The sequence below is a fragment of the Pituophis catenifer genome, unplaced genomic scaffold, assembly GCF_029215685.1.
Source record: "Pituophis catenifer annectens isolate HBS135680 unplaced genomic scaffold, rPitCat1.0.hap2 SCAF_15, whole genome shotgun sequence".
In the NCBI taxonomy this organism is placed as follows: Eukaryota; Metazoa; Chordata; class Lepidosauria; order Squamata; family Colubridae; genus Pituophis; species Pituophis catenifer.
In genome coordinates this window covers 3,463,002-3,476,703 of record NW_027256895.1, presented here as the reverse complement: position 1 = coordinate 3,476,703, position 13,702 = coordinate 3,463,002, and the positions used below count along the sequence as shown (strand labels likewise).

Genomic DNA, 13,702 nt, shown 5'->3' with positions numbered 1-13,702 from the left:
GAAGATGGAAAGGAAGGAAAGGAGGAAAAAGGAAGGAAGGAAGGAAAGAAGGGAAGGAAAGGAGGAAAAAGAAAGGAAGGAAGGGAAGAAAGGAGGGGACCCGCCCTGTGGAACGAGCTGCCTCCTGGAATACGACTGATCCCGGACCTCCGGACCTTCCGTAAGGCCCTGAAGACTTATTTATTCCACCAAGCCGTCCTAGCCTACATGGCTCTTAATTGGGATTTTAAATTTTATGGACTTGGGGGTTTTAAATTGGGAAGCCAATGATTTAATTCTTTTTAATTATCTTAACTTTAGTATTTGTATGTTTTTTAATTTTGGTTGTTCACCGCCCTGAGTCCCTTCTGGGAGAAGGGCGGTATACAAATTAATTAATTAATTAATTAATTAATTAATTAATTAATTAAATAAGGATGGCAAGGAAGGAAAGGAGGAAAAAGGAAAGAAGGAAGGAAAAGAGGAAAAAGGAAAGAAGGAAGGAAAGGAGGAAAAAGGAAGGAAGGGGAAGGAGACAGGGTGGGAGGGAGGAAGGTAGAAAAGGAGGGAGGGGAAGGTAGAAAAGGAGGGAGGGAGGGAGGGGGGAGGAAGGAAGGATCAGACAGGAAGGAAGGAAGGAGGGAGGGAGGGAGGAATATGGGAGGAAGGAAGAAAGGAAGGAAGGGAAAGGAGACAAGGTGGGAGGTAGAAAAGGAGGGAGGGAAGAAGGAAGGAAGGAAGGAAGGATACAGGGAGGGAGGGAGGAGAAAGAAGGGAGGTAGGCAGGAAGGAAAGTAAGTAGGTAGGTAGGTATAGGAAGGAAGGGAGGTGAAGAAGAGGGAGGGAGGAAGGAGACAGGGAGGGAAAGAGGAAGAAAAAAGGAGAGAAGGAAGGAAAGAAGTAAAGATGGACAGAAACAGAGAGAGAGAGAGAGAGAGAGAGAGAGGGGAGGAAGCAAGGAAAGAAGGAATTGGCCGCAATTATAAACAATCCCAATCTTATATTCCTGGTCAAATTCAATTGAAGAGGTAATGAACAGGTAAATTTCGCAGGACCGCACAATGCATTCTCCCTGTACCCAAAACACTAGCAGTGGGAAAAAAAAACAAACCCGGAGCCACAATCCGATTGCATTGTACGAATCGTTGCCAAAACTTTTTGGCAGGTCATGCGGATCTGGTTACTCGATCTGAGTCCATTCGGGGCCAACGCCATTGTTTTGGGTCTTTTGAAACAATTCATCTTTAAAAAAAAAAAAAAAAAAAGAATACCTCCAAGGGCTTCGGAAGGCACGCTGACCTTTTTTTTTTTCTGGAACTTTCTTGGGGTGACGGAGGTGAAAGATGGAGGTTTGGGCGTGCCAACTTTAGGCCCCTTAAAAGCTCTCCCAGGGCTCTTTCACAACGGTCTTCGGGCTTTCCCCCCCCCCCCCCCCGAGAATGGCAAAAAAATTGTGTGGCCTCCAAATGACAATTCGCTAACAAATCTGGGGCAGTGCTATCTATCCATCGCATCCATCTATTTATCATATCCGTCCATCATATCTGTTTGTCCTTTTATTCTATCTATCTATCCATCCATCCATCTTTCTTTCTTTCTTTCTATCTATCCATCCATCCATCCATAGTCAGTCAGTCAGTCAGTCAGTCTGTCTGTCTATCTGTCTATCTATCTATCTATCTATCTATCTATCTATCTATCTATCTATCTGTCGCATCCATCTATTTGTCATATCCGTCCATCATATCTGTTTGTCCTTTTATTCTATCTATCTATCTATCTATCTATCTATCTATCCATCCATCCATCCATCCATCCATCCATAGTCAGTCAGTCTGTCTGTCTATCTGTCTGTCTATCCATCCATCCATCCATCCATCCATCCATCCATTCTGTCTGTCCAACCATCCATCCATATATTTATCTGTCTGTCTGTCTGTCTGTCTATCTTCTATCCATCCATCATCTCTATCTATCTATCTATCTATCTATCTATCTATCTATCTATCTATCTATCTATCTATCATCTCTCTCTCCATCCAGCCATTCTGTCTATCCACCCACCCACCCAGTCTGTCTATCTATCCATCCATCTCTAAATCTGACTGTCTGTCTGTCCATCCACCCATCATCCATCTAGCTATCCATCATCTATATATCTACCTATCATCTACATACCCACTTACCCATCATCTACTGTACATACCCACCTACCCAGCTATCATCTATCTACAATACCTCTCTCTCTCATCTATCCATCCATCCATCTCTAAATCTGACTTTCTCTGTCTGTCTGTCTGTCTGTCCATCCGTCCATCCATCCATCCACCCACCCATCATCCATCTAGCTATCCACCATCTATATAACCTACCTACCTAATATCTGTTTGTGTCTGTCTGTCTACCTATCTACATACCCCCCTACCCAGCTATCATCTATCTACGATCTCTCTCTCTCTCTCTCCCATCCATCCATCCATCCATCCATCCATCCATCCTCTATCTATCTATCTATCTATCTATCTATCTATCTATCTATCTATCTATCGTCTCCCTCCCTCCATCGATGAGCCATCCATTGTGTGGATCTATGGATGGGTGGATGGATGGAGAGATGACAGACAGACATCCATCCCAACACCAAGGGTTCTTCAACCAAGTGAGGGCCAGGATTTCGAAGTCCCACACGGCAAGGTGTCCTGACCAAAAACAAGATCTTCCAGTATCTTTTTCACCCAGGAGCAGAAGAGGGAGTCCCAGCCTCACATCTTTTACCTTCTCAAAGATGGCCTTGGTGACTGTCACATACTGTTGGAGCTTCTTCTCCCGTTCCAGACGTTTGGCTTCGGCTTGCTCTTCCGTCGTCTTCACCTTCAGCCTTCCGTGCTGGTGAGGAGGAAACCAAAGAGAGGGAGCTGAGGATGGGAGACTTTGGGGAAGCCATGAGAAACATCCAGAAGGATCCATCAAAGGACCAGACAGAAAACTCACCATCTTGACCGACCAAAGAGAGAGGCGAAGAATGAATCGCGCGTCCTAGGAAATGCGAAACGAGAAAGAGAAATCTCAGTGATGTTTGCAGTTCAACTATCCAGATGACAAGTTGAGGATGATGGGAACTAGAGTCCTAAAGATTACATAGATTAACAAAATTGGAAAGCACCTCGTAGGTTATCTCATCCAACCCACCCACTTGACGTTTAATGTAGTCTTGACCTTCGGATGGAATATCAGGTTTAAAAACGAACCACACAATTTAAAAAAAAAAGAATAATTTTCCAGTTTTCAATTTCCCAGAGACTCAAGTTCCTCTCCGTCTTATCTTCCCGCCAAGCCTAGAGAATTTGACGGAGCTAAAAAACATAGTTAGGGGCCAAAAGGGAAGGTGGAACCTGGTTTTACAACCTGGTGAGAAATGGTGCGAGGATGCGGAAATGGATAGGTTAACGTTAAAGGATAAAGAAGATACAGAATAGATTTTTTTTCAACATGTTTTATCGATGGTTAGACAATAAAGGTATAAATTGGAAACTGGAAGAATACTATTCTATACAAGTAAAGAATATTATTGTTACTGGAATGATGTATGTGTAAAATGTTAAGATAAATGTGTGTGTGTGTGTGTGTGTGTATGTATGTATGTATGTATGTATGTATGTATCTATACATACATACATACATACATATTATACAAACTATTCTAAAAATACGAGTTCCAGGTATATCATCTATCTATCCATCCATACATACATACATATTATACAAACTATTCTAAAAATACGAGTTCCAGGTATATCATCTATCTATCCATCCATCCATCCATCCATCCATCCATCCATCCATCCATATTATAAAAACTATTCTAAAAATACGAGTTCCAGGTATATCTATCTTTCTATCTATCTATCCATCCATCCATCCACTCATCCATCCATCCATCCATACAAACATATTATAAAAACTATTCTAAAAATACGAGTTCCAGATCTATCTATCTATCTATCTATCTATCTATCTATCTATCTATCTATCTATCTATCTATCATCTATACATACATACATACATACATACATACATACATACATATTATAAAAACTATTCTAAAAATACGAGTTCCAGATCTATCTATCTATCCATCCATCCATCCATCCATCCATCCATCCATAAATACATATTATAAAAACTATTCTAAAAATACGAGTTCCAGGTATATCTATCTTTCTATCCATCCATCCATCCATCCATCCATCCATCCATCTTATGCAAACTATTCTAAAAATACGAGTTCCAGGTATATTAGTAAGGAAAGAAGCAGACATTCTGCGAGTTCCGGAACTTAAAATTTAAAAATAATTAAAAAAAATTATTCTACTAAACTTTCGTCAGCCATAAAGGCAGAGATCTCTGTAATGGTAATTTAATACTCTGACGATGTCAGTAGATGGCTGACGAAAGCTTAGCAGAATAAATTTTTTTAAATTATTTTAAAATTTTAAGTTCCGGAGCTCGCAGAATGTCTGCTTCTTTCTTTACATATATATAAATTAAAAAAAAGAAACGGTGAAAGCACACCAAACATTTTCCTGCCAGCAAGCTCGCAAGGGAAATTCAGGAGCAATAAAAATATGGAATATTTGGACTCCTTAACATCTTTTTTTTTTTTAAAAAAAATCCAAAAATCTGAAGCCGGTTTGTTTTCCATAATACATTGCCCATCACTCAGGGCATTGTGGGAAATCCAGTTGTTTTTTTTAAAAAAAGAAACTGGACTAAACCCACAACCAGGGCAACAATCCTACCCCCAGGGACGTTGCCCCAATCTGCTAAAACCCCAGGCTCCCTTAAACCCCAGATCTGCTGAATCGTAGCTAGATTTGTGCATGACACTTAAACCAGGATGCAAACCATGGTTTGATCATTTATGCAAAATCAAGCCACTGCTGTGGGTTCAACCATGTGTCAGCTGTAAGGCCAAGCATGAGTTCAGCCAATGGTGGCTTGTTCAAGCAATGCAAAACATGCACAGGCTTAAACCAACATTCACACGTTCCCTTTAGCACGTAAGCCTTTGGATTGGCCCAGAAAGCAAACATTCTCGAGCAAAACCTGGGGGAGGCAGCCTGAGGGCCCCCCCTACTCATTTTACCTTCATGCACAATTTTTTTCTCCTTTGCCTTCGGACTAATGCACAACCAGCTACAAATCCACAGCACTCACCAATTCCTTTCCTAGTTTCTTCCCCCCCTCCGGGAAGCCGCGAAGTGGTCTTTCCCGGAAATGTCTACCTCGACTTTCTACGGGGCGAGACCATTCTGAACACGCCCGTAGGGGTGTCGTAGAAGCGGAAAAGAGGCGCCGGGCTAATCCTACTTAGCAGCCTCCAGGGGGAGATACCAACCGGACGGTGAGGACAGGGGGAGGATATGAGATCGGTCGGTGGCGAGTGGTCTCGCCCGCGTAGACTCGGTCCCTTCGGGCGAATCCAATTAAGAGGGGGGAGAGAGAGAATTGGGGATACGGATGGGAACTACCATTGAGGTCCGAAGGCTATCGAGTTGAATCCTCCCGGCGGGACGGAGCGTCCTCATCCTTTAAAGGAACAGTTTTAGTTTTGAATTGACTTGTACAGGCAGTCCTCGACTTACGACCACAGTTGAGCCCAAACTAAGTGCTAAGTGACTTTCGCCCCATTTTACAACCTTTCTCGCCCCAGTCGTTAAGCGAACCCCTGCAGTCGTTCAGGACGTAACACGGTTGTTAAGGGAATCCAGCTTCCCCCATTGACTTGGCTTGTCAAAAGGCTGCCCAATCCAATGATATCATGTGACACGCACAGCAACGGTCATAAGTGTGAACCAGTTGCCAAGCTGTCTGGAATTCTTTTTCTTTTCTTTTTTTAATTTTTAATTTTTAAAAGAAAACAAAACATAAAACAACCGTCATCCATTACAATTACAGAAAGTGTGTCGATCCGGTGACAATTCTTTGTGCTTAACCCCATTTCCAAAATTTACAAGTTAAATTTAATCCGTTATTTAATTTCTCTCATTTAAGAATTTATTATATCCCTTTATGCTATTATTCTCATTGAACAGTTATTTAACAATGGCTTGTCTCCCGTTAAAAAAAAGCCCGCTTCATATATTTTATTACATTTATTTCATATTTCATACCTCATTTCCATGCTTGATTATCCAGCCATTGATAAAATAAATCCTATACCATATAAATATTGTTTATCTTCCTGTTCTCTAATTTCAAATGTCAATTTGAAATTGTTGTCCCAAAGATGCTGTTTTTTCAGGACTTTCTGGATTTTTTTTCTTTTGAAGACATTTCCCTTCTCATCCAAGAAGTTTCTTCAGTTCTGACTGAATAGTGGAGAATGGAAGGATTTATACCCCTTGCAGACAGTCGATAATCTGCCCATCCTTGAAATGGTGTGGGGATAGGAATGGATTTCCAGAGGAAAACATTGCGGACTACAGGACCCATCTGCACCACTCAGGTGACCCTGAGGACACGGATAAACCTCCAAGTGGCGTCAACGACCCTCTAAAAAAGGAAGCAAATGACCAGCTGTCTGCAAGGAATATAAATCAGTGGTGAAATCTAAAATTTGGTACTACCGGTTCTGTGGGCGTGGCTTGGTGGTGGTGGTGGGTAATGTGACTGGGTGGGTGTGGCCAATTTTTTATTTTTTTTTACACTTTTAAAAGCATTTTTTCTACAACCTCTTCGGCGAAGAGGTGGTAACAAAAATGCTTTCAAAAGGCTCTGACGATCCCAGCTGAGTTGCCTGATCGGCAGAGGCTTTTTTTCTTTTAAATGCTTCCGACGATCAGGCAACTCAGCTTGGATCGTCAGAGGCTTTTAAAAGAAAAAAAACCTGCGAATCAGGCAACTCAACTTGGATCGTCAGAGGCTTTTAAAAGCATTTTTTCTATAACCTCTGAAGAGGTTGTAGAAAAAATGCTTTTAAAAGCCTTTGAGGATCCCAGCTGAGCCGCGCAATCATCAGAGGCTTTTTTTTTTTACTTTTAAAAGCATTTTTTTGGCCAAAGAGGTTGTAGAAAAAAATGCTTTTAAAAACCTCTGACAATCAGGCAACTCAGCTGGGATCGTCGGAGGCTTTCAGAGGCTTTTATTTTCTTACTTTTAAAAGCATTTTTTCGGCCAGAGGTTGTAGTAAAAAGTGAAAAAAAAAAAAAAGCCTCTGATGATTGTGTGGCTGGGTGGGGGGGGGCAGGGATTTTTGCTACCGGTTCTCTGAACCACCCGCCTCCATCGCTACTGGATCGGGCGATCCGGTCCGAACCAGGAGCATTTCACCCCTGATATAAATCCTTCCATTCCCCATCGTCCTGTCAGAACTGAACAAGCTTCTCGGATGAGAAGCTAAACGTCTTCAAAAGAAAAGAAAAAACCCCCAAGAAAATCCAGTTGCCTCCTGAAAAAAGCCCCTTTGGGACAAGGAGAGAAGACGACCCTTAGAAAAAAAGAGAGAAATAACTTTATGTACAGTTCAAAGAAGCAGTGGTGGGTTTCAAATTTTTTAATACTGGTTCTGTGGGTACGGCAGGAGGGATACTGTAAACTCTCCATTCCAGGGATGAAATGCTCCCGGTTCAGACTTGATCGCCCGAACCGATAGCGATGGAGGCGGGTGGTTCGGAGAACCGGTAGCAAAAATCCCTGCCTCCCTCCATGCCCAACTGAGCCACCCGATCATCAGAGGCTTTTTTTTTTTACTTTTAAAAGCATTTTTTCTACAACCTCTTTGGTTGAAAAAATGCCTTTAAAAGTAAAAAAATAAAAGCCTCTGATGATCGTGCGGCTCAGCTGGGATCGTCGGAGGCTTTTAAAAGCATTTTTTTTTTCTACAACCTCTTCGGCCAAAAAAATGCTTTTAAAAGTAAAAACAACCTTTACAACCTTTTAAAAGCCTCCGACGATCCCAGCTGAGTTGCCTGATCGTCAGAGGCTTTTAAAAGCATTTTTTTTCTGCAACCTCTTCAGCCCAAAAAATGCTTTTAAAAGTTAAAAAAAAAGCCTCTGATGATCGGCCGAAGAGGTTGTAGAAAAAATGCTTTTAAAAGTTAAAAAAAAAAAAGTTGGCCACGCCCACCCAGGCACATTAAACCCCCCCTTTCCATCAAGCCACGCCCACAGAACCGGTAGTAACAAATTTTACATTTCACCACTGCACTAGATGCTGTTTTAGGACCTCTTTCCAGAGCACGATACCATCGTCTTTTGAGACTGAAGGATGCCAATGATTCTGTTAATTAATCAGTGGAACAACTTGCCACCAGAAGTTGTGGGTGCTCCATCACTGGAGGTTTTCAAGAAGAGATCGGGCAATCTGAAACGGTGTAGGGTCCCCGGCTTGAGCAGGGGGTTGGACTTCATGGCCTCCAAAGTCCCTTCTGACTCTGTGATTCTGTTATTCAACCGTTTTCGATCAGAATTTCACATTTTTGCTTGTTACTTCAAAGGGACTAGAAACAGCAATCAAAGGCCCTCCTTGTTCCTGAAAACAGTTATTCCTTTTCTGGCTCCCATCAGCTTCATAGAATCTGGGGCTAGATAAATAAATATGTTGTTTTCTTTGGCTGACAGGGGAGTAGCGCATTCCTGGTACGCATGGCAACACCCTAGAGCCGTTTAAATATTTGGCTGTCCCAGTTAACCAAACATCGGTCGGAAAGCAAGCAAGAAAAAATGTATTTAGCGCTATTGTGAATGATGTAGGAATAGTACAGGGTCAGCTATATGAACACTGAAGGGCCCTCTTTATTCACCTTATTATAAGAAAGAAATGTGCTTGTTTAGAGATTACACTAAGTCAGCTAAATTCCATTCTTGGTAATATATCTTCTGAGGGGCCTAGCTGTCAAGGATGCAAGGACATCCATATGTAATATATATCTTCTGAGGGTCCTATGTCAAGGATGCAAGGACATCCATCTGAAACAAAAAGTTAATTATTATCCAAAAGCAGTCATGAATCTACGCATCAGCAAACACAGAATTGAGGAAGGTGGTTTAGCTAAGATAATCTTATGAACTAGACAATAATGAAGGAATTTAGTAATTAGAAAGTGTCAATTATCATGTAACAAATGTATGTTAACCATATATGGAAAACTGCTGTGCTCGCAAAATCCTTTGTCTTGGAGATGTATAAAAGCAGTTGTGTCAGAGCTCTTCTTGGTTCAGAATTGCAGATACAAATCTGGTTCTGAAACTGCGCAATAAAACTGTCTCTGGCTGACCCAGGAATGTTGTTTGGTCCCATCATTCCATAACAACGCCACAAACCAGAGAAATTTCGATCGATTTGGGGACCTGATTAGCGTGAAGCCTGAGGAAAGGCCCCGCAATGCACAGCAATACGGTAAACACCTCGCTTTTACAACGGTTTGTTTAGTGACCGTTTTACGACGACACGGAAAATAAAGTGATTTATGATCGTTTTTTTTCCCACTTATGACTGTTTATTTTATTTTATTTTATTTTTATTAATCATATTTCTATGCCGCCCACTCTCCGAGGACTCTGGGCGGCTTACAACAATCGACAGTATACTAAATAGCATGTTGCCTCCCAACAATCTGGGTCCTCATTTTACCCACCTTGGAAGGATGGAAGGCTGAGTCAACCTTGAGCCGGTGAGATTTGATCTGCTGATCTAGCAGTCAGCTGAAGTAGCTGCAGTACAGCACTCTAACCACTGTGCCACCTCGCACTCTAACCACTGCGCCACTGTTGCGGCATCCCCGTGGTCGCGCGATTAAAATTCAGGCGCTTGGCTACTGACTCGTGTTTATGACGGATGCAGTACCCTGGGGGTGTGTGTGTCACATGATTCCTTTTTGCGACCTTTTGACAAAGTCGGTGGGGAAGCCAGATTCACTTAACAATCATGTGACTCACTTAACATTAGCAGGGATTCACTTAACAAATGTGGCAAGGAAAGTCGTAAAACGGGGCAGAAAAAAAACCCGCACTGAACAAATGTCTCATTTAGCCACATCAATTTGGGTCGTCGTTAGCTGAGGACTACCTGTACACACACCTGAGCTAAGAAATGCGGACATAGAGTTGTGTCAGGAAATCCATAGATTAGTGTTTCCCAACCTTGGGAACTTGTAAGAAGGGTGGACGTCAACTCCCAGAATTCCCCAGCCAGCGTGGGCGAGGCTGGGGATTTCGGGGAGTTTCCGCTATTGAGCTTTCAAGGCCTCCCGTTAATTACTCTAAATTTACTCACCCCTTTTAGCCATTGATCACGTCAGAACGTGAGTTTGCCGTGAGCTGAGGACTTTCCACACAATTTCAGCAAAGACAGGCTTACAATTGAGTGACCGTCCGAAGTTACAACGGTATTCAAACAAGGTGAATTATAGCAATAACAAATTTGCCCTTAGATTTATATACCGCTTCACGGTGCTTTTACAGCCCTCTCTACGCGGTTTACAGAGTCAGCCTTATGGCCCCCAAACAATCTGGGTCCTCATTTACCGACCTCAGAAGGATGGAAAGCTGAGTTAACTTTGAGCCAGGTGACAGTCGAGCTGCTGGCTTTGGGCAGAGTCAGCCTGCAATACTGCACTCTAATCACTGCACCAAGATGGCTTCCTCTCTCCCTCCCTCCCCTCCCCTCTCCTCCTTCCTTCCTTTCTCCCTCCCTCCCTCCCTCCTTCCTTCCTTCCCACCTTCCTTCCCTCCCTCCTCCCTTCATCCCTCCCGCTTTCCTCCCTCCCTCCCTCCTCCCTTCTTTCCTTCCTTCCTCCCTCCCTCCTCCCTCCCTCCTTCCTCCCTCCCTCCCTCCCTCTTCCCTTCATCCCTCCCTCCCTCCTTCCTCTCTCCCTCCCTCCTCCCTTCCTCCCTCCCTCCCTCCTTCCTCCCTCCCTCCCTCTTCCCTTCATCCCTCCCTCCCTCCTTCCTTCCCTCCTTCCTTCCTTTCTTCCCTCCTTCCTTCCGTCCCTCCTCCCTTCATCCCTCCCGCTTTCCTTACTCCCTCCTTCCTTCCTTTTCATCTTCCTTCCTTCCTTCCTTCCTTCCTTCCTTCCTTCCTTCCTTCCTTCCTTCCCTCTCTCCTTCCTTCCCTCTCTCCTTCATCCCTCCCTCCCTTCCTCAAGCCTGATGAGATTCGAACTGCCAAATTACGACCGTTTTTCGCACGTACGACTGTTGCAGCATCTCCGTGGTCACGTGTTCAAACTTCGGACGCCCGGCAACGGACTCGTATTTATGACGGTGGCAACGTCCAGGGGTCACCTGATCCCCTTTTGCGACCTTCGGACGAGCCAAGTCAACGGGGGAAAGCCAGACACGCTTAACCACCGCATCGCTTTCTTCAGAACGACTGTGGTGAGAAACGGGGCAAGATTCGCTTAACGACTGTCTGGCTTAGCGATGGAAATCTGGGGCTGAATTGTGGTCGTAACTCAAGGACTCCGTGGAGTCTCAGGATCTAATGTCGGTCTGAGCTGTTGGCATTTAAGGATCCTATTAAGCCAGGGTTTGTTAAACAGCCCTCCTCACCCGCCTGAGTTTCTGGGCCTGCTGGGACACAAAACAAAGATATCAGATTAACGGGAAAGTATAAATACCAAATTATTCTTTGGTGTATCTATCATCACCTTTACTTTATTTGACGGGACAGAAGCAGCTGATATTCAGGGAACAAAGAAACTTTTCTGGGTGTGGAAGAAACACTAACTTTGTTTTGTGATTCCCAGAAAACCCGTAAGCAGCTCATGACGGAGCAAGCTGCGGCGATACATTGTACCACGCTCTACAGTGGCAGGAGGTGCCTCCGCCACAAGTGTACAGGCACCGAAGATCGTCCTCCATCTCCTTTGGGGGGGGGGAGAAGAGACCCCAGGATGGACAGGGAGAGAGCGGCCCCGATCATTCCAACCCCCTGCTCATGACGGAGCAAGCTGCGGCGATACATTGTACCACGCTCTACAGCGGCAGGAGGTGCCTCCGCCACAAGTCTACAGGCACCGAAGATCGTCCTCCATCTCCTTTGGGGGGGGGGAGAGAGAGACCCCAGGATGGACAGGGAGAGAGCGGCCCCGATCATTCCAACCCCCTGCTCACGCAGGAGACCTGTGCTAGGGATTCCAACCGCCGAACTACCGACCTTGCTGATTGACAAGCTCAGCGTCTTAGCCACTGAGCCACCTAGAATAACAGAGAGGGAAGGGACCTCGGAGGTCTTTTAGTCAGCGGTGGGTTCTAACCACTGGTTCGCCGTGCACGCGCCCGCTTACTTACGCGTGCCTTCCATGCATGCACTTTGCTTGCGCGCGCGCCTTCCGTGTATGCGCCCGGCCTCAGAAACGTGGCTACATAGGATGGTTTTAAGCCGGGGCCTTTATGCCTGGGGCGGGCTCACCTGCAATCGCCGCTACCAAACCGGTTCAAACCGGCTGAATTCCACCTCTGCTTCTAGTCCAACTCCTGCTCTGTTTTTAGCATTTCCCTAAGCAAAATCTGTGCGTTCTCAGAAACTCTGCATTTCCCAGCATAATATGCATTCCCTAACTGATTAGAGATAGTCCTCGACTTACCACGATTTGTTTAGTGACCGTTTGAAGTTATAACACCCCTGAAAAATGTGAGTTACGATGGTTCTCCACACTTGTGGCGCCCCCGTGTTCACGGGTTCAACATTCAGATACTTGGTGACCGACTCGTATTTATGACGGTTGCAGTATCCCAGGGTCAGGGGATCCTCTTTGGCGACCTTCTGACAAGCAAAGTCGATAAGAAAGACGGATTCACTTAGCAGCCGGTGTTCCTAACTTAACAACTGCTACAAGAAGGCCGTAAAATAAAGCAAAACTTGCTCAACAACGGTCTCTCTTAGCAACAGAAATCTTGGCCTTGATTGTCATCGTAAGTCGAGGACTAGCTGTATTCTTCAGAAAGGTCGTAAAACGGGGCAAAACTCACTTTTACGGCTCGCCTTGCTAGCAGTAGAAATTTGGGGCTCAATTGTTCCTGTCGGGCAGGGGTTCCCAACCTTTTCTATACCCTATGTCTAGTGGTGGCATTCAGCCGGTTCGGGTGAATTGGTTGTTAAATTATTTCAATCCCACCACTGCCCCTAGAATGCTTCTAATATATTCTTGCCCCCTTAAAAAAATCCAAATAATTACCCTGTTTCCCCCAAAATAAGACATCCTCTGATAATAAACCCACTCGGGCTTTTGAGCACATGGCAATAAGGCCAAGTGCTTATTTCAGGGTTCAAAAAAATATAAGACAGTGTCTTATTTTCGGGGAAACACAGTATATGTCTATAATTTATACACAATTCTGAAACTTCTAAACCCACGTTTTCGCACCCCCTGGAATATCATCTCAAACCCTTGCTCTAAGGCGAGAACTACCTCACCTAACCACCGTCTCGCTTAAGGACAGAAATGTAGAGCTCTGAATATTATAAGACACGGGATCTATTTAATCGATAGTTAGAGGATAAAAATGGAAGTTAAAAATAGGGAAACCAAAGAGGAAGATCAGCGAAATATCGAAAATATGTTAAGAGAGAGATGGAAACACTGTGATGATGATTGTTTTTATGACTATTAGGATTATGATGTTTAATATTATTATGATATTCCTATTAGAAGATATGTCAAGGGGGAGAAGTGAATAGGTTTATAATGTTCAATATTGTAGAATTAGAGAAGTAAT

General features: G+C 43.9%; 1 protein-coding gene across 2 annotated transcripts in view; it reads right to left on the bottom strand.

Moving 5' to 3' along the window:
• RABGGTA (Rab geranylgeranyltransferase subunit alpha) overlaps positions 1–5,326 on the bottom strand; it is a 33,446-nt gene extending 28,120 nt beyond the window's left edge. Inside the window, exons 1-3 of one of the 2 annotated variants that reach the window (XM_070954004.1) lie at positions 5,198–5,326; positions 2,971–3,015; positions 2,755–2,865 (exon numbers count right to left, since the gene is read on the bottom strand). In XM_070954004.1, the coding sequence (XP_070810105.1) occupies positions 2,755–2,865; positions 2,971–2,973 (114 nt within the window). In that variant the 5' untranslated portion in view covers positions 2,974–3,015; positions 5,198–5,326. Of the gene's footprint in view, positions 1–2,754; positions 2,866–2,970; positions 3,016–5,126 lie in introns of both variants that reach the window. The other variant, XM_070954003.1, reaches the window with a different exon arrangement.
• Positions 5,327–13,702: the final 8,376 nt, after the last annotated feature.